At 40.6% G+C, this 21030-nt stretch overlaps 2 protein-coding genes across 39 annotated transcripts in view; both read right to left on the bottom strand.

Annotated features, from left to right (window-relative positions):
- The window catches only part of SYNJ1 (synaptojanin 1), a 105248-nt gene that overhangs the window by 12358 nt on the left and 71860 nt on the right, over nt 1–21030 (bottom strand). For 16 of the 38 annotated variants that reach the window (XM_089330305.1, XM_089330306.1, XM_089330287.1 and 13 more), the window contains 11 exons: nt 19769–19925; nt 17693–17810; nt 17380–17595; nt 13807–13885; nt 10033–10195; nt 6260–6469; nt 5048–5191; nt 4401–4439; nt 2446–2493; nt 848–886; nt 636–706 (listed from right to left, as the gene is read on the bottom strand). In XM_089330305.1, coding sequence (XP_089186431.1) covers nt 636–706; nt 848–886; nt 2446–2493; nt 4401–4439; nt 5048–5191; nt 6260–6469; nt 10033–10195; nt 13807–13885; nt 17380–17595; nt 17693–17810; nt 19769–19925 — 1284 coding nt within the window. 38 annotated transcript variants of the gene reach the window in all.
- Nucleotides 7363–7839, bottom strand: LOC100339009 (ATP synthase peripheral stalk subunit F6, mitochondrial). The gene has a single exon (XM_002716808.6). The coding sequence runs from the start codon at nt 7791–7793 to the stop codon at nt 7467–7469; it is 327 nt and encodes a 108-aa protein (XP_002716854.4). The 5' UTR covers nt 7794–7839; the 3' UTR covers nt 7363–7466.

Below are 21030 nucleotides of genomic sequence, written 5' to 3'. Positions count from 1 at the left end.
AACAAAATTCTGTATATGAGAGAACACATTATAAACACACAGAAAATGACAGACTGCTAAGGCGGGGAAAGCCTGCAGCACCATCTGCTCTCCTGTTTTTCACGCCTATAGAACCAGTGCAATGACTCTTTCACCATTTTTTTTTCTGAAATCTAGTTAAAATCTCTTTAATTGACGGATGACTATATATCCATATTTAAAAAGTTTATTTTGGTGCAAAAATGCTTTGAAATCACACATGTTTTTTATAATATGCATTTCCCATGAACTTTTGGAAGACCTCTCATATTTACAATTTCAAAATTTTTATATTAAAATAAACTTAGCTTTTAATTCCATTTTCCATGAATTTTTGAAGCACCCTTGTAAACCACCTGCTCCTATACTTAGACACATTAAGATCTTTATTTAGTTATCATAATTAAGAAAATCACCTTTACCCAAATAAGGTTTGCTTGGTTACTGTATGTCAAAACACCGTTCGAGTTGAAAGGCACTTTGTAGTTCCCTCACCTTAGAGTTGAGGAAACTGAGGTCTTAAAGGGTCACATGATTTCCCCAAAATAGCAAAACCGACCAGGAACACTGGGACCTAGCATCAAAGCCCCCTGGCTCCCAGGCTGGGTTTTACTTACCGGTCTGGCTGTACTGTACCCAGCAGGTGCTGGCCCTGGGGGTCCTGCTTGAGGGGAAGGCTGATTGCGTCCTAGAACAAAGATGTCACAGCACATATTTAAGTTTAAAGAACAAAAGTGAAAAGGAACAAGCAACCATGTACTTATATTCCAAGTGTCTATATTTCACGGTGCATTTTCAAGGGTAAGAAGCTACAAACAAGGGTTTTTACCTATATTATCCTTCCGTGTTGTCCCAGGGCTTTTGGGTGCTTTGAAGCAGGAAGGGAAAAGATTAGTCATAAGTAAACAATAAAGCAATATGGCATGACATCACTTTGTGGTTCTATTTTTTTACCAGCAGAAATGGGGGCAAGAGATGGTAACAAACAAAGTACTTTGCTTTGGATAGTGATGAAGGATATTATCAGCCCTAAAAGAAAAACTCCCAAGAGAGAAAACTCCGAATACTTAGATCTTAAAGGGAGACATGTGCAGCCTTTGGTCTGATGCTTCACGCAGGGAGTCACTTTTAAGGTGACATTTCCACAGAGCTCTCTCCCGGGAAGCACGAAAACACAGTCAGCTGCGTGACCGGTCACAGGGATGAGGTATTTGCCAGACAAACGGCTCCTGGGCAACAGGCAGAGCTGTGTTCTTCAAGTTAGCCACCAGGCCCCTAACACTACCGATTCAGGGCTTCAAGCTGCAGGTATCACTGTGAATAAAATTATCTTATTATGAGCTTTTTAGGTTTCTATACCAAAATTCTTTGATGAAGACAGAAGACAAGTGTATCTTATTACCAGATATCTAACTTATGGAAGACAGTGTTAAAATATGGTTGAACTGGGGCCAGCACTGTGGCATAGAGGGTAAAGCTGCCATCTGCAGTACCAGCATCCCATATGGGCACTGGTTTGAGTCCCGGCTGCTCCACTTCCAATCCAGCTCTCTGCTACGGCCTGGGAAAGCAGTGGAAGATGGCCCAAGTCCTTGGGCCCCTGCACCTGCGTGGGAGACCCGGAAGAAGCTCTTGGCTCCTGGCTTCAGATGGGCGCAGCTCTGGCCGTTGTGGCCAGTTGGGGAGTGAACCAGCAGATGGAGGACCTCTCTCTCTCTTTGCCTCTCCTCTGTGTAGCTCTGACTTTCAAATAATAAATAAATCTTAAAAAAAAAATATGGTTGAATTCTTTAGAAAAGCAGCTGAAGGATGAAATGAAATAAATTGCTGTTAGGGCCCAGATAAGTAGCAGGGACTATTATGGGACACCTGTTAGATCTATTCTCCTTTTTGAAGAGAAATTCAAGTACAGGTATTATAAAAATACATTTACTCTTCAATTGCTATAATCTTAACAAATGGCCACCAATCTTAATGTAATTTTAAACAAATCTAGCTCAGTACCAACATACAAAAACCTAACCGTGTTTCTGAAATCTACCACAAAATACTGCATAATTACTGAACTAAGAGTTTAATTATAATTACTAATTTTTAAAACTTTTAAGTTAGTAAAGTACATTTCTAAGCATTTGACTTCTTTTGAAAAGGCATTTTTTAAAATGTAATTTCACAATCTAGCTGTACATGAAAAATACATGAAATAGTACAAACAACATAAGAATTTCAGGAAAATTAGATGGATATTCATTACAAACTAGATACAACATAGAATGGAAAGGGGGAAAATACAAGATATTCACAAGAAGCAGGAGTGCACATCTGCAGTTGGACTAACAAAAGATTTAGTATGCTTTCAACACTGGAGGGGCTGACATTTAGATATAAAGCGAGAGAACCATTTCCACAATGCAGGAGTCTTGTTACCTTCCATCTCTCTCCTAGCCACCCCAGGACTGGGAGGGGCTCCAATACCTTTTCAGAGAAAGAACAGAAGCTATATATTGTTCAGCGCCCACATTACAGAATGCCAGGCAGGCACATAAAACAATCTCTGCATTAAACTCACATTTTCAAAATGGCTCTTTCATTTCTTTAAATTTCTTCAAAGATATCAATACAAGCCGAAGTGACTTGAAAGGCCCTCCAAACCTGAGCCCTCCCTTTCCTCAAACAGAAGAATAAAAATGGAATAACTTTCTTTTTATATCTGAGATTATGGCAGTAGAAATTTAAAAATGTTTAATGAAAGCCTCTGCTTTATGATGCCTCATTTCCTATATCTAGAATTTAATCATGAATAAAAATGCCAACATTTGACAGTCAAAAAGGAAAATAAGTCATAAATGAAGTCTTGATTTCATCTTAAATTTCTGTGACTACACAGGACTCTGAGAAGTTAGTTTCTAACGTGTTATTTTCAAAAACTCTAGAGTACAATAACAACTTCTAGGCTTACTGCCTTAATTATAGGTAACAGGAAAAATAAAATGTCACAGACACAGCCTACAAAAACATTCTGAAAAGAAGCAATCTGATTTGTTAAAACAGATTTCTAAGTAAGCCATTGGGTTGCTAATGTAACTTTCACAAATAATTATAAAGTTTACTTTCTACAGATTATTTTCCTAATCAAAGCAGATGACAGAACTTACTATAAAAACACAAACAAAAGCAGGAGCTTGAAATGGGAAAAGTTAAGATCTTCTGTAGATCAATGGAAAAATGATCACCTAGCAGTATATACAGAAGCTGTAATGCTAAGTTAATGATTCTTATTGTATGAAATCATTAAAAGCTGCACACAAAGCTAGTTTGTAGTAACACCTGAGCTGGTCAGCAGTGCCATTACATAGACAGAGTAGAAACAGACTAACTGCACGTGTACAGTGGGACTCCAAGACTCAAGGTAGACTTGCATCCACATCCCTACTGGTGTGCGTGGGAAGAAGCTGGCCTGACGGCTTGGGCCCCTGCCACTCACGCCGGAGACCTGCCTGGACTCCTTGCTCCTGGCTTCAGCACGGCCCAATCCCCGCTGCTGGAGTCATTTGGAGAGCAGATGGAACACCTTATTTTCTCTTTCTTCCCCTGTCACTGTATCTCCTCTCTCCCATGGCCCCTGTCTATCTTTAAAATAAGTCAATCTTTTAAAAAAAACAAAGTGGATTTGCAAAAGCTCTTCTGAGAAACTGTGACAGCTTGCCTCATTCTTTCTTGAGAACTAGACTAAATAAACTTGTCAAATGTGTATCTCCAACTGAGCTCTGTGCGTTTTCGTATAAACCAAATATACTTTAAACAAAAAGTGATACAATTCTGGATAAAAATCTTCTTATTGAAAAAAGTAAAGGAAAATCATATAGTTCTTATGTAAACAAATGAGGGCTGAAATTCATGACAACTTATAACAAGTGCAAAATGAAAGCTATATATCAGGTAACCATTACAATTTTAAAATGCATTCCACAAGCTTTTCCACTAAAAAAAGAAGTTCCAGGGAAACAGTAGTCAAACACTTGGGAAATGGTCTTTACTGACTGCACTTGAATCACTTCTGAAATTATTATGGCTTTTGGAATTAAATCTTTGTAACAAATTTATTTATCAAAACAAGGAAATCAGACCTTGAAGAGAAGTTCAACTGTGTCTACCTGGGAAATGGAATCTTTTATTAATTCTACTCACAAATAAAACCTAACCTCTAATATTTTACTTAACAGGAATATAATAGAAGTTTGGAGCTAGTTCAAATTTGGACTATAAATGTCATTCATTTGACTTTTGTCAAACAAACCCAACATGTCTTTCATTTTCAGGGATCTGACTCCAAAACATTAAGGAACCAAGATTCATATAGGATAATAAATGTAAATGGTTACCTCCAAATTCTTTTCTAGCAGGTGCAGGACTCCTAGCCCCTTATAGTTCATGAGAAATATGCAGCAGAAAGGAAATGACATTAAATAAAGAATTGACATGTCAAGGATTTACTGCAGCATTCATGATGTCAAGTATTATGTAGGAATTATGTATTATTATCTAGTACTATAAAAAAAGCCATTATTCAACATATACTAGAACTGAAATGACAATACTATTTTTAAAGTAACAAACTAATACATAAAAATTTGTATGAACATGTATGCTCTTCTGTTCTAGTCATAAATTTTATAGAAATCAATGATTTTAGACATATAAAAAACAAAAAATGAGGATTCTGAAGAAAAAACTTAAACCTAGATTTACCTAACAACAGTGTACACACCTAACTGCATCAAACTGGCAAAACAAACTAAACACCTCTTGTACCCTGGTAAGAAGGTAGCTATGAAAACATGTCAGAGAAGTCTACTCAAGAAACATTTTTAACTAGTCTGTTATCCCTACCATGATTTTTAAAGAAAAGCTAAAGAACACCAAAAACAGGAAAACAATAAAATCTAGAATCTACAGACTTGAAAACATTTGAACATACACTGGAAACAATTTTAATTGTAGTAAAAACAAAAATAAACCGGTTTGTTACCTGAAGGCGGAGGTGGTCTCTGTGGGGGCGCTGGTCTTTGTGGAGGAGCAACTGGGCGGGGAGGCGGGGGCCTCTTGGGCTCCAAGGCCTGGGAAGCCTCTTTCTGCTGCTGCTGTGGCGCTGGCTGAGTGTCCCCAGGAGAACCTGCAGCAAGTGCAGTAGGTAAGCCCAGGTCCCGGATGGGTGTCAGCAGAAAGGAACACACTTAATACATATTTAATGTATGTATTAGAGATCTTCAAAAAGTCCATGGAGAAAGAATGTTATGAAGAAACTATGCATGGATTTCAAATTTTTGTACCAAAATAAACTTATCTTCATTCCATATTTCCAGGAACTTTTTGAAGCAGCCTTATTTATATATAATGAAACGTCCTATTTTGCTCATTTTTAAAATTTGTACTACAGGGGCCTGTGGCATAGTGGTTTAAAGCCCTGACCTGAAATGCTGGCATTCCCTATGGGCACCGGGTTCTAGTCCTGGCTGCTCCTCTTCTGATCCAGCTCTCTGTTATGGCCTGGGAAAGCAATGGAAGATGGCCCAAGTCCTTGGGCCCTACACCCATGTGGGAGACCCGGAAGAAGCTCCTGGCTCCTGGCTTCGGATCGGCGCAGCTCCGGCCACTGCAGCCATCTGGGGAGTGAATAGCGGATGGAAGACCTCTCTCTCTCTACCTCTCTCTAAAACTCTTTCAAATAAATAAAATGAATCTTTAAAAAAAAATTTGTACTACAGTATAAGGAAATAGCACACATTTTCAGTCTGAATAACAAAAGCAATCTGTCCTCTGTACAATGGCAGCAATAATGTTACCTCTAGGGTGACTTCTTACCTAGTCCCCAGGTACTGAAAGCTCATTTACTTAGTGGCCCTATCAAGGCAGCACAAAATATTAAATACGTCTTTTACAGCTTGCTGGTCAGTAGAAAGAACAAAAAGATAGACACAAACAGTTGTGGATTCTTACCATATCAACAGAAAGTCATCAAGTTATAAGACAGGGATAACCCTAACCATATAGGAGAAAAAGATCAAGAAAAATTTTCATCTAGTGCTAATTTCTTTTCCATGGAGGGCTTATCATTTCCAAATTTCCTCCTTTTTTATGCAGAAAAACAAGGTACATTTTAGCATATGGGTACAACAATGGCTTTCCAAAAATCAACACATTGGCTAGACAAAGTCATAAGAAACTTCTAAATTAACTATACCCTGTGAACTTGGAGGCCCAGGAGTTCTTGATGGTGCTCGGCTTGGTCTGATGGGAAGGGAGGGGAGGGGACTCTCCGACATTGTAGGTGACTGGCAAGGGCTGGTCCGGGGTGAAGAGCTCGGGGAAGTGCCGAGGCCAGAACTTGAGGAGGGCTGGAGATGCTGAGGAAGCAGCTCCTCTACTTCTGCACTGTAGTCATCAACATCACCTGAGGAAGAGCAAGGATACCACTGTTTTAATTACTCAGGGATTTCTTTTTCACCTTAAGCTGTAAAGAGTTAAAATACACATCAAAAACATAATGCTAACATTATGACATTGCAAACATACACTGATTAAACATGCAAGTATGTATAAAAATTTGTACAGATCAAACTAGAATTCCTACAACTGCTCTTACATAAAAATCTGTATGAAGATAGCTGCATCTCGGAGCGAGGAGCTGCCAGGGTGACTAACCACTTGGAGCTCGGCTCTCACCGCGTTCTCTCTCTCACTGCAAGGCTGGCAGTGCTGGCCGACTCAACCCACCCATCATGCTCTCCCCAGTCACCACAGACGCTCTCAAGTTGAACTGAAGACCAGTTCTACCCTGAGGCACCTTCATCTCCACCAGCCTTCAAGGATGAATCACCTGGGTCAGTGTCTCCTTGCAACCTTATTCCAAGTCCAGAACATCAATCTCACAATCCTGAACAAACAAAAGTCCTGTTTTTTTTCGGGCTATGCCATCAGGAATTTCTGTAACACTCTCTACCCCCAACTTGGCTGGAGAAATCTCCAACCTCCATCCTTCAGTCTCTTGAATTCACTCATCAAGGACCAGAGAGCAAAGTCGTGAGTGGGGCCCCACCATCTTTCTGTGTGACATCCAAGTCCATGTGGATAACACATTCAACAATCTAAATAGCCCGGTCCTGTCCTTGAACTCACCTCCACTTCCAACACACACCCTTGAGAACTGCGTACCTTCTGAAATGTTCAATCAAACACTTCAGTCTGACCACCACCTCCCAGCTTCCCAGGTTCTCTCTCACTTACTCTTTCTTTTTTTGACTTCATCAGGACACAAGGTTTGCTCACGCTCATTTAACCCCTGACTTTTCTTTTTTTTTTTTAATTGTGAAATGTGTTTATTGTGATACTTTTGATTAACTGTACAAGTAATCCATGACAAATTACCAGATTAATTTTCCATTATTTCTTCAGGACTGGGGTTTTTCAATGGTTTCAAATTTGGGATCTTCAAATTTGAAGGTAGGGAACGTATTCATATCTGCTTTACCAAACATTTGCTTCAGCTTAAAAAGCTCTTTCTCCAGATCTTGCTGGTATGATGGGCCTGCATCAACAGGTCCTCCTGATGCCTGTCGCTTAGATTTGTATTCTCTAATCTTGTCCACGAAGAGTTTCTGTACAGGATCAAGCTCCTTATTAAATGCCACTGCTGTTACACCAATGTTCCTCCGCAGATGGACTGCAACTGCTGAGCGGACGACAGAGGAGAACCTGAAGAGCTTCTGCAGGATCATGGCTGACTTTATGTTACGGACAGGAAGCGTCTCGGAGGCAATCTGCCAACCCCTGACTTTTCTTGGAACCTCACTTCCGATTCTGCAGTTCTTCATCTCAACATCTCCTCAGTTTCGCTATCCTTCCATAGCACTTGCTTGACAACACTCCAATCCTGCATTGATCCCATGGGTTCTTTTTGTTGTGTTTTATCATCATCACACCGAGCCTGCTCACTGCGGCTGCTGAGGAAACTACAGTCCTGATGACCGCAGCCAGCTCACTTCTGTGGTTTCCAGTCTCTTCTGGGCTCCCCAAGATGCCTGACAAGTCCATGATCTCCTGGTTGGCTCTCCTCACTCCGGCTCCTCAGGAGCTTTATCGTGAAGCTTCTCACCTCTCCTGAAACTGAACACCGCACGCCTAAAGACCACTCCAGCACTTCACCTGGGAAAAGACCACCCTCCCTTCTCCCATGCTGGAGTCTGATCACAGAGCTGGCACTCGGGTCTCTGTGGATGCAACGAACGGGGTCCACCCTCCCCAGCTTTCCCAGTGACCTCACTCTACTATCCCGTCCTGCTGTCCCCCCACCATCAGGCTTTCCCTTCAATACTAAGTATTCTGAAGCTCCACTTAAAAACAGCCAGCAGCGGTCTCCAATCTCGCTGGACAACTGCCCTTTCTATCTCTCCCATCTCAGTCAAGCTTCCTTCAAACTTGTGGACATTCCCTCTGCTTCACCATCCATTCATATCAGATTACTCACCCGGCTTTATCATTCTAATCAAAGTCCTCTCACGGCTGACACTAACAGCTTCCCTCCCTGTTATTAAATCAGGACAAGCCCTGTCTTTTCTCCTCATCTCTCTGTGGTACAGACACCACTGACCACTCCTTCCTTGCTATGCTTTTGTTCCTTAATTATAAGCCAGCAGATTTTCCTAGCTTTTTTACATTTCTGATTCCTTGTCACTTTGCTTTGATGGGGCAGCAGTCTTCTGCCTGTCATTAAACTGATGCTCCATATCCAGTCCCAGGCCTCTGTGTTCCTCCATATTGGATTTGTTCTCTCCTGTCTGTACGATCTTACCAGCCAAAGTAATGGACGCCCAGGACTCACTGCCATATTAGAGTTGCCTGGGAGGTCCAGAGCACTCTTCTGAGCGGCAGACCCCTATCTCCAACATGACTTCTGGACTCAATGACTTCACCAACATCTCAAACCCAACATGTTCCATCCCACACCTGCTCCTCCCCTGGCCTTTTTTTCCTTCCTTCACTCCCTCACAAACACACTTGCACAATCAATTTTGATCTTCTCTCTCCCCCAGGGGCTTGTGCATACGACTTCTCCCTCAGTCTTCGGATTCTCAATGTGACTTTCAATTCCTCTGGGGAAAACCTAGCTACCTTTCCAAAGTCAGGTTAAGCAACTTTCTCCTGAAGCACCACAGTCCCATTCATTATTGCAACAGTGACACTTAATTCTAAGTGTCTGCTTACTTGTGTATAGCATTCACTAAGCTGTGTGTTCTGGGAGGGCAAGGATCACAGCTCTTGAATTTCCTGCACCTAACACACACCTGGGACATTAAAGGGTGCTATATAAATACATGTGACCTAGATAAATAATGAACATAGGGTGTGAAATGAGACATTCTTGCTAGATGTCCAACTCTTAAATGTGATACACAGCTGTACAGGGTAGCACAATATAATACATGACCACTCTATAAACTTAGGTGTGCATTTTAAGGAAAAATATGCTAGAATAAAATAGCATATAGCATCAGAAAGCAAGTACATTTTAAATAATGTTTAAAGAAATTATTGTATGTGGATGACTTGTCCCAAATTCTAAACTTCAAATGGTAACACTTACATGGATGGATTCAGTTTCAAATGTACATTCCTAGCCACTCTGAATATCCATAAATTATCATAAAACATATGTTTTTTTATAGAAATTATTTCAAATTCATTTCTGCTGTGAGAACATCCACTTGGAACTTTTTTTTCTAACCTTAATCGTAACTATTGGGACCAAACGTAACATGTATGAAGGTCTTTTAATATTTGAGTGACACAATTAAAATTATAATTAAGTGAAAGCAAAATAAAAACAATATGATGCAAAACCAAATTCTAATTAATACTGCTATGTGTGTCTCAAAAAGAAGGAGAAAGATAAACATGGATACTCAGACTTCACTGATGGGCAGTTATTACAGAAGTACATGTGTTTACTAAACAAACCTTCCATGTCGAAATCTGTTGTGACCTCTGCATCTTCACCAAGCAGGGTAGAACTTGTTGATGTTGGCAAAGCAATGCTAATTTTCTCTAGACTCATTTCTTCTTCCAAATTTTTGATCCAGTCTGGACTTTTTAAAGTAATAGTTATAGTCCGATTCAATAACTAGTTAAGTAAAAGACATATAAAATAAAAATTCATCAACAAGAAAATTAACTATTTTGAAATTAAAGAGCTTCCTTAGTCATAAAGGTATACAGACAGCTTTCTTAGTTGGACTTGATTCAATGTGATTCTTTCACATACACTAAATTTTTACATGGTTAGAAGACTGTTCCAAATTCCCCCCTAAAAGACTGTAGTATTACACAAAGGTTTTCTTTTCTAGAATGTACAGATTCAAATTCCCTTTACAATAGGCAGCATTTCTTCCTGGCCAGATGTAAATTTACCAACAACTTTGCTGCGTAATTTTACACTTCCTTTGACTTTATCCCACAGATTAAATAATTACTCCCACAGGAAACTACCATAGAAGAGCCAGTAGAAAATCTTTAAAATAAATGTCCTGTTCATTCAGTCCTTGTTGCTATACTGTCAGCTGCTACATGCTGACTATACAGTTTTGGCATTTCAAATGTCAGAAGAATATGGAGAGAATTGAAGACCATTTTACATTTTTTGTTTGTTTGTTTCTTTCTTTTTTTAACTTTTATTTAATGAATATAAATTTCCAAAGTACAGCTTATAGATTACAATGGCTTCCCCCCCCATAACGTCCCTCCCTCCTTCTGGTGAAGACCATTTTACATTTTAATCAATAATCATTCTGAAAACAGAATGACTGCTACCTGTAAAACTAGCACTCTGTCTTTCCTATAAATTTGTGTGACTTTTACATTGAAGTATAATCTAAAACAAACGACACAAAACTCCTTAGTTAAGGATAAAAAGATTATGTGCTAGGAGGAAGTTCTCATTTAAAATTTGGACTATGAAAACAATTATCCACTACCAATTAGGACAGTAGGTGGTAGACAACCCCAAGAATGGTATAACTTGGTAAAACCTTTCTGAAGAACAATCTGCAGGCCGGCGCCGCGGCTCACTAGGCTAATCCTCCGCCTTGCGGCGCTGGCACACCGGGTTCTAGTCCCGGTTGGGGCGCCGGAGTCTGTCCCTCTTCCAGGCCAGCTCTCTGCTGTGGCCAGGGAGTGCAGTGGAGGATGGCCCAAGTGCTTGGGCCCTGCATCCCATGGGAGACCAGGAGAAGCACCTGGCTCCTGCCTTTGGATCAGCACAGTGCACCGGTCGCAGCGCGCCAGCCACGGCGGCCATTGGAGGGTGAACCAACGGCAAAGGAAGACCTTTCTCTCTGTCTCTCTCTCACTGTCCACTCTGCCTGTCCAAAAAAAAAAAAAAAAAAAAAATCTGCTACAAGTATCAAAATGTAATATGACTATATTCTTTGACACACTAAATTTTCATTTAAGAATTTAACCTAAGGAATAATGAGACAACCCTGAAAAATATGGGTACACAGCAGTTCCCTGGGATATTGGTTTTAAGATAATTAAAAATTGGTGCTGGCAGCCCATATAGGCACCAGTATGCGTCCAATTCAGCTCCATGCTAACATTCCTGGGAAAGCAGGAGAAGATGGCCCAAGTGTTTGGGCCCCTGCACTCACTCGGGAGACCTAGAAGAAGCTCCTGGCTTCAGATCAGCCCAGCTCCAGCCATCACGGCCATTTTGGGGGTGAGCCAGTGAATGGAAGAACTTTCTCTCTGTCTCTCCCTCTCTAAGTCTGCCTCTCAAATAAATAAATCTTTTTTAAAAAAAAAGATAACTAAAAATTAAAAACAATCCAGATGTCTACAAATGAGTCTGGTTAAATAAATTATACATTATTCAGATAATGAAATTTATACAGCCATTAAAAATAATACATTTGTTTGCGTGGAAAGATGTCCATGATATACTACTCTCAAGTAAAGAGGTAGTAAGAAAACATTTTTCATGACTTGGCCTCATTTGTGTCTGTGAATGTAAGTGTGTACATGTATATCACATTTGTGATACATATTTGTGATATATATGTATGTATGCATACTCCCATTTGTATTAATATATGCATGTGCTTACACGAAGGTTCACAGAAATTACTTCATCACAGGATAGGGAGTGGTCTTTTTCTAAAAAATTTTTTTTCTGAAATTCTTGATTTATCTTTTTTTTTAAAGATTTCTTTTTTTAAAAAAAGATTGTTTATTTACTCAAAAGAGAATTCCAGAGAGAGAGAGACAGAGAGATCGATCTCCTGTGGCTGGTTCATTCCCCAAATGGCCACAACAGCCTAGGCAGGGCCAGCCAAAGCCAGGAGCCAGACACTCCACCTGGGTCTCACACACAGGTGGCCGGGTCCAAGTACTTGAGCTATCATCTACTGCCTCCCCAGGCAAGCTAGCAGGAAGCCGACTGGCAGCACAGCAGCCAGGATTTGACCCCGCACGCTGACACGGGATGCTAGTACTGCAAGTGGTGGCTTAACACAGGGCACAAAGCCGGCCCCTCCTGATTTACTTTTGAATGAGCATATGAGTATTACATTCAGGAAAACAAACAAAATGTATTTAAAAGCAATACCCTTGGGCCGGTGCCATGACTCACTAGGCTAATCCTCTGCCTGCGGCACCAGCACACCAGGTTCTAGTCCCGGTCGGGGCGCCGGATTCTGTCCTGGCTGCCCCTCTTCCAGGCCAGCTCTCTGCTGTGGCCTGGGAGGGCAGTGGAGGATGGCCCAAGTGCTTGGGCCCTGCACCCCATGGGAGACCAGGAGAAGCACCTGGCTCCTGCCTTTGGATCAGCGCAGTGCACCGGTTGCAGCGCGCCAGCCACGGCGGCCATTGGAGGGTGAACCAACGGCAAAGGAAGACCTTTCTCTGTCTCTAACTCTGCCTGTCAAAAAAAAAAAAAAAAAAAAACAATATCCATGTATAGATTTTTCTCCAAAAACCTGAAGTAACATGACAGAAGAGGAGGCTTAGGAAAATCCTCACAGAGTTGCCTACCATTGAAGAAATGAGGCTGAGTTGTAAAACAGCCTATCTATTAACCATATACTTAGAAATTTAGTATTCATTTAGAAGAATTTAGAAAAATAAATAGATGCAGAAAAAATGACACAAGAAGCACTATGAAGAATAAAAGTATTTACAGACGTAAATTTTTCCCATAAATATGATTTTAGGTCAGGAATAGTTCCAAGAATTAAAAAAATAACTCAATAGGCTGGACTTGTTATCTATGAGAATTATTTTATCTATGCTTGAAAAGGGTAACTGGTACCATGACCCAAGCCAATAAGACAAGTTCCTAAGAAAAGGAGCACCTCCTCCATTACTTTCTCATAAAGAAAGCTTTTTCCTCATTTGCTAGAAATCTGCCCTACTATCTACATTTGAGCCAGAATATCAACTCCAATTAAAAATGTAAAACTTTTTACATCATAATAGAAACCAAATTAGGTGGTAAACATGCTTTCTTCTTAATCTGCATCAATGGTTAATATCTCTAGGGAGGGATCAAAATAACTGTAGGCCAGTCAGAAATCTAGCTTAAATAAAAAATATTAAATAATTTCTCCAGCATACCAGAGGTTTTGTATCCTCTCTAACTGAAAATGCATTTAGATGATCTTGCTGCATGTCTAAAGATACATAATCACCAGAAATTTAATTTTAAAATGGTTTAGAACACAAAAAATGCTATTTTACCTCTTTCCCATTTAAGCTCAGAGCACTCAAGGCAGAACTTCCCTCCAGAAACGTAACCCACATCTTATCTTCTACAAATCTGAAGAGAGAAAAGTGGGAAAAAACAAAGACAGGATTACACGCTAGGCACAGCCAGTCCAGAGCTCAGTGATTAGCAAGGGCCTATGAAAGCCAGAAGTAGAAAGCAGAAGAGGGAGAGCGGCTGGACCAGTGGTGGCCTCGAGAGGGCACTCTTCCCGTAGCAGTGTTCCAATTCCAATTCTTTTCAAATACTATGCCAAGAAAACCAGAAGGAATGGGCCGGTGTATCTCCATTTGTGATCACTGTTAATCCAACCCAAGCCTACATTTCACTGGCAAGGGAACCCGGGCCAGAGGTTAAGTGACTTGCTCAAAGTGGCCTTAAAAGGAAAATAAGTTACAGGGCTAGGATACAAGTCTCCCTCCACTACTATGTATTCTCGCCATTTCAATGACTTCTCTGAAGGAAATGTCTTTTGATCAAGGAAAATAGGCCGGCGCCGCGGCTCAATAGGCTAATCCTCCACCTAGTGGCACCGGCACACTGGGTTCTAGTCCCGGTCGGGGCACCGGATTCTTTCCCGGTTGCCCCTCTTCCAGGCCAGCTCTCTGCTGTGGCCAGGGAGTGCAGTGGAGGACGGCCCAAGTGCTTGGGCCCTGCACCCCATGGGAGACCAGGAGAAGCACCTGGCTCCTGGCTTCGGATCAGCGCGGTGCGCCGGCCGCAGCGGCCATTGGAGTGTGAACCAACGGCAAAAAAAGGAAGACCTTTCTCTCTGTCTCTCTCACTATCCACTTTGCCTGTAAAAAAAAAAAAAAAAGAATAAGAAAAAAAAATCAAGGAAAATAACAAGGAGTTCTCAGTAAAAATGCCAGAGAGTAGTCAATGACAAGATATTTACTCTCTGGAGAGTTCAATGGTCTTTGGCATAATTCTAAGTTTATACTTCTGAAATAAGAGGTCCCCGGGGGGGGGGGGGGGATTAGAACAAGTTTTGAAGAACATGGTCTCTGATTTGTAATAAGGTCATCACACAGAAAGTAATAACAGATTAGAATGTTATCAGTTTTATTAACAGAAAAAATTTTGAATTTGAACCACTCACAACTGCATAGACAAGGTTAGAAATCACTGCTGGTTTTTCAAAGGTGATAAAGGGAAAACTTGCATACACACTCATTCTCATTCTCATCAGAATTCAGAAACAGCGATTATGGAAACAGAAAGGAAAAGTTTAAAAATCAAAATGTGTACAAGCATTTCACCTTGTTTAAATCAATGAAATCCATAATCACTCCAATGTAACCAAGATAACTCACTCTATTTCTTTGACATAATGTTATTAAGTTGCACAATGTTATATATCATTTGAAGTACACAGGGCATCACTCTTAACTAAATACCATAAAGGAATCTTTCTCAGTCCTCTCACCCAATTACCAATGTGCCCCTTATACATTTCTAACTTTAACAAGTGATTCTTGTCCTCACATCTGTAGATTTATGTAGGTCCTATTGGAAGCTGAATTTTCTTCCCACTTCCATTCACTAGAGCAAAAAGTTCTAGAGTTTTTTTCTTAATTAATATAAACATCTGTATTCATCTAAATCTGTCCCATCCACATTTCCAGTGGATTAGACTTCAGCCACGCCTTACCAGTGTCTTACTCTAGTAAGATAGTCATCTTATCCTTGTTTACTTTTTTTAAAAGATGTTTTACTTATTTGAAAGTCAGAGAGAGGGAGGAGAGGTAGGACAGGGGGAGAGATCCTCCATCTGCTGGCTCACTCCCAAATGGCCATAAAGGCCAGGCGCAAAGCCAGCAGCCCAGAACTCCATCTGGGTCTCCCATGCGGGTGGCAGGGCCCCAAGTCCTTGGGCCATCGTCTACTGTTTTCCCAGGAGTAATGAGCAGGAAGCTGAACTGGAAGTGGAGCAGCTGGGACTTGAACTGCCACTCAAATATGAGATACCAGCGTCACAGATAGAGGCAACTTAATCCACTGGGCCACAAAGGCTTCTTTTCCAAGTTGGAAAGTGTAAAACTGGAGAGTGTAAAACTAGAATATATCAGGTGTGGAAATAACACACAATTATAAACTTCTCTGTTAATTCCACTTTCTATGAAGTTAAAAAATTTTTTAACTTGTTTGAGAGAGAAAGAGAGAGACAGTTAGTTCCCAACTGCCGGCCCACGATGGCCTGGGCTAACGCTGGGAGGCAGGAAGACATTCTAGTCTCCCAGGTGGGTGGGCAGGAATCAGATTACTGGAGCCCACTGCCTCTGAGGAGTCTGCACAGGCAGGAAGCTGGAGCCAGGAATCCAACCCGGGTACTTCAACAAGATATGCTAGCATCCTGACCTGCCTGCTCCCTGGACAGTTTTATATTAGAGTAATGTCTTGTTTTCTTACCAATACTTACACTAGTAATGACAGGCATTTTGGCTCTACTTTAACCAAGTTCTTAAGAGACTGGGTTATAAAGAGACGGACAGGTCTCCTGGTTCTTCCTAGCTCAGTGCTGTATTTTCCATTTGCTCAAGAAGACACTTATCTGCCACCCTGCTGCCTACTCACACAGTCCCCATGATGTTTCTAATGGTTTGGCATTTCAGTATTTGGCAAAACTTACTGTCATCTGTAAGCCTGGAAATTTCATTATGTACTTCCTAGAGGCTTAAGATTTTGGAAATTTTTTGTTCTGTTTCATTTTAAAGCTTTGGGATAGATCGTGGTCAACAGAATCTGAGAGAAGTCCAAGTACAACTTCTCCATTTGCTCGCTTTCTGAAAGGACTGAAGGTGTCTTAGGCATGATGTTCACCCTACAGAAACCATACAATATGAATTCTGTGGACTGTGCTATTTAGGGTCTAGGGAAGCCATCAGACACATGTAGATTTTTCCACATAGATTATACACAGGAGTCACATCTTCAGCTTCTCCTCTACTCTTCTACAGTTCCCGGTACAGAGATTTTTCCAAATACTTAACAAAAGATATCCAAATAAGCAAAGGAATTGAATTGTACCTCTTTCCCTGGGAAATTCAAACACACACACATCATTCTCTCAAAATTATTGCACATATGGATCAGAACATTTTCAAAACAAGGGAAAAGGCATCTGGTTCTGCAAAAGGCAGATGGTGAAGTCAAAACTAGGATGGATGACTCCTGACTATTCATCACATTTCTGTTGGACAGATATTAAACATACTTGAAATTACTTAAAACATCGAGTTTCCTAAATCAACTGCAGAAAAATCACTTTACTTCTACCTCTCCCTAAAAAGAAAAAAAATAGCAAAACAGATTCTTCTTCTCGTAGGGTTTTGTTACATGTTATATTGTACAGGAATCTTGAAAGATCGAATCTAAATGTGCACATATTTGTCTTCAATTGTTCATATGGAGTTTTACTATCCAATTTATGATTTTTTTTCTTCAGATTGGAAATAAACTCATTCTATTTTAATGCTAAGTAAGGTGACTTCTAGTAATTTTATTGTTTTATGAGTCATGGCTTTTTTAGACAATATTTTACTTACCTTATGAGTATAACTTCACCAAAATTTGCAAACTGCTGCAGAAGTTCATCAATCAAAGCATCATCAAAGAAATTATTTTCTGGTGAAGAACTTTTGATTGAGACCAACACTGTACCATCTGGGGGACCTTGAACTGCAATGACTTCTTTATAAATGTTTTGCCTTTCTTCAGCTTCAACTTCAAATATATCTATATCAATCAGAGCAACAACAGGCCTTAAAGCATAAAGAAGACGGACATGTCAGAAACGTTTTTAAAAGAACACATTTCAACAAATTTAAGTACCATGAGAAATAGCAAGACTTGTTAAACCTGTGGTCAGAAGTCTTCAGCTCAGCTCTCCCATAGTGCAGCAAAGTACCAGGAGTCCACGTGTAGAGGATTTTGCTTTCATCTTGAAAACTAGCATTTAGAAGATCTAAGTCTTCAGCTGCAGTCAGAAAAAAAGAAAACACAAGAAAAGTCATATGAGCAGGACAGATTCTGTGGCACAAACAGGTGTCTCCCGGGGCTGGCAGTTACCCTAACGATACTCCCCCAAACACCCCACACTGGAGGACTTGGATTCCATTCCTGGCTCCAACTCTTATCTCCAGCTTCCTGTTAATGCAGAAGGCAGTGCTGATGGCTCAAGTAGTTTGGTTGCTGCCACTCACATGGGAGTTCTGGACAGTATTTGTGGCTCCTGGTTCCAGTGCCAGAACAGCCAGCTGTTGTAGACATGTGGGGAGTGAAGCAGTAGAAAAGTATGCTCTGTATCTGCCTCTCAAACAATTTTTTTCATTAAAAAAACAAAAAATAGGTAACAACTTCTTTCATTGGCTTCAGCTATCTGAGGCTAGTATACCAGGTATACTTGTTAACAGACGGGCAATTTAGTTTAAACTAAAAAGGGTTTTGGTAATTTTTTTACTTAGGAAAAACTATGGTGTGGTTTTACTTCTGAGATTATTTAAAGGCCTGTTACCAAATAGTGTTTTTTTGTTTTTGTTTTTGTTTTTTTTTTTTTTTTAAAGAAATTTTGTTTTCAGGGACCTGTGGCAATAGAGGGTTAAGTCTCTGTCTGCAGTGCTGACATCCCATATGGGTGTCAATTCCAATCCAGCTCCCTAATGAGCCTGGGATAGCAGCAGAGGATGGCCCCAGTGCTTGGGCCCCTGCACCCGCGTGGAAGACCCAGAAGAAGCTCCTGGCTCCTGGCTTCGGGTTGACTAAGCTCCAGCCATTTGGGGAGTGAACTAGTGGATGGAAGATTCTCTTTCTCTCTGTATCACTAATTTCACTTTCAAAATAGATAGATATTTTAAAAGAAAAAAATTTTTTAAAAATTTGTTTATTTGAAACAGACTGACAAGGGGAGAGGAAGGAATCCAGAGAAAAAGGAAGAAAGGGAGATCTTCCATCAGCTGGTTCACTCTCTAAATGGCCACAATGGCTAGGGCTGGGTCAGGGCTAAGCCGGAAAACTGGAACTCCATCTGGGTCTCCTATGTGGGTGCAGCAGAACAAGTATCTGGGCCATCTTCTGCTGTTTTCCCAGGTGCATCAGCAAGGAGCTGGATCATTAGTGGAGAAGACAGCACTTGAACTGGCACTCACATGGTATGCCACCATTGTAGGTGGCAGCCTATGGCTATGTCACAACATCGGCCCCCCAAATATTGTTTTTTTTTTTTAAAGATTTATTTTATTTATTTCAAAGTCAGAGCTACACAGAGAGAGGAGAGGTAGGGAGAGAGGGAGAACGAGAGAGGAGAGGGAGAGAGGGAGAGAGAGAGAGAGAGAGAGAGAGAGAGAGGTCTTCCATCCATTGGTTCATTCCCCAGATGGCCACAATGACCAGAGTCGCGCCTATCTGAAACCAGGAACCAGGAGCTTCTTCCAGGTCTCCCACGCGGGTGCAGGCGCCCAAGCACTTGGGCCATCCTCTACTGCTATCCCAGGCCATAGCAGAGAGATGGATTGAAAGAGGAGCAGCTGGGACTCGAACCGGCACCCAGATGGGATGCTGGCACTTCAGGCCAGGGCTTTAACCCACTGCGGCACAGCATCGGCCCAACCAAATAGTGTTTTATAAATAATTTCATAGGCCATGGTCGTCCAAAATATACATGAACCACTTCAGTTTTTCTAGTTAAAAGCCTGAATTAGCATTCAATTGAAAAGCTGATGAAAATGTTTCCTTGTTTCTCTATATGAAATTATATTACTGTCAATAGATTGAAAAATTAAGTTATTATGAAGATTTGAAAATATTTTAAAACTATTAAATTTATTTGTTCTATTCTAGTCACTATTTGTTGAAAGAAAAGTAGGTATCTTATTTGATGTTTATATCATTCCCTTCTTCATCATTAATTCACTAAAACAATGAAGTCTGTTTCCAAACCTGATCTATCAAAAGGCCACTTCCTCCTTCTCCAGAGGACACGATCTGTCCACGCAGGGGTACGGCACTTCTCACTGGTATCATAGTCATCAGAAAACAAATCATATTTGTACGTCGGAGCAAAGGTAACTTTTCCCTCTAAAAATCCTCTGAAAATCTAAAATAAACACACATAAAGTAAGTAATTTCAAAATCCAAAAAAGTTCTGTTTCCATTCAATGTCTATTAATGCTGGATGTTAGATAAAAGCTGCATGCATCTAAGGGACACTTCTTTTTTTTTTTTTAATTTATTTAATGAGCATAAATTTCCAAAGTACAGCTTATGGATTACAATAGCTTCCTCCCCCCCCATAACTTCCCTCCCACCCGCAACGCTCCCCTCTCCCACTCCCTCTCCCCTTCCTTTCACATCAAGATTCATTTTCAATTATCTTTATATACAGAAGATCAATTTAGCATATATTAAGTAAAAATTTCCACATTTTGCTCCCACACAGAAACACAAAATGTAAAATACTATTTGAGTACTAGTTATAGCATTAATTAAACACCTAAGAGTAACTGTGTATTAATTACAGAGTTCAACCAACAGTTTTAAGTAGAATATAAAATGCAACTTTTATATTGTTGTGGCTTCCCCCCACAACCTCCCTCCCTCCCGTGGCCCTCCCCTCTCCCACTCCCTCTCCCATCCCGCCCTTCATCACGTTTCATTTTCAATTACCTTCATATACTGAGGATCAACTTAGTATATACTAAGCAGGGATTTCAACAGGCTGCACTCACACAACCGAACCAGGTATAGGGTATTGTTCAATTAGTAGTGTTGTTTTTGAGTTTCATAGTTAAACATATTAAGGACAGAGATCCTATGTGGGGAGCATGAACCCAGTGACTCCTGTTGTTGATTTAACAATTGGCACTCTTATTTATGATGTCAGCAATCACCCGAGACTCTTGCTATGAGCTGTCTAGGCTATGGAAGCCCCTTGAGTTCACCAACTCTGAATTTGTTTAGTCAAGGCCGTATCACAGTGGAGGTTCCTTCCTCCCTTCAGAGAAAGGCGCCTCTCTCCTTGATGGCCTGATCCTTCTGCTGGGGTCTTGTTCACTAGGATCTTTCATTTAGATTGTTTTTTGCCACCGTGTCATGGCTTTCCATGCCTGTGAGACTCTCATGGACCTTTTAGTCAGATCCGAATGTCTAAGGGACACTTCTAATTGAATGAAATAAGGCTTAGAAAAAACCCAAGATGTAAC

This window comes from Oryctolagus cuniculus, chromosome 4, assembly GCF_051225735.1.
Source record: "Oryctolagus cuniculus isolate XC-2025 breed Fujian yellow rabbit chromosome 4, ASM5122573v1, whole genome shotgun sequence".
NCBI lineage: Eukaryota > Metazoa > Chordata > Mammalia > Lagomorpha > Leporidae > Oryctolagus > Oryctolagus cuniculus.
The sequence above is the reverse complement of the archived record's forward strand: the minus strand, read 5'-3'. Positions and strand labels throughout refer to the sequence as shown.

Coding starts and splice junctions, on each gene's coding strand:
- LOC100339009 (XM_002716808.6), bottom strand. CDS start 7,793: ATGATCCTGCAGAAGCTCTTCAGGTTCTCCTCTGTCGTCCGCTCAGCA.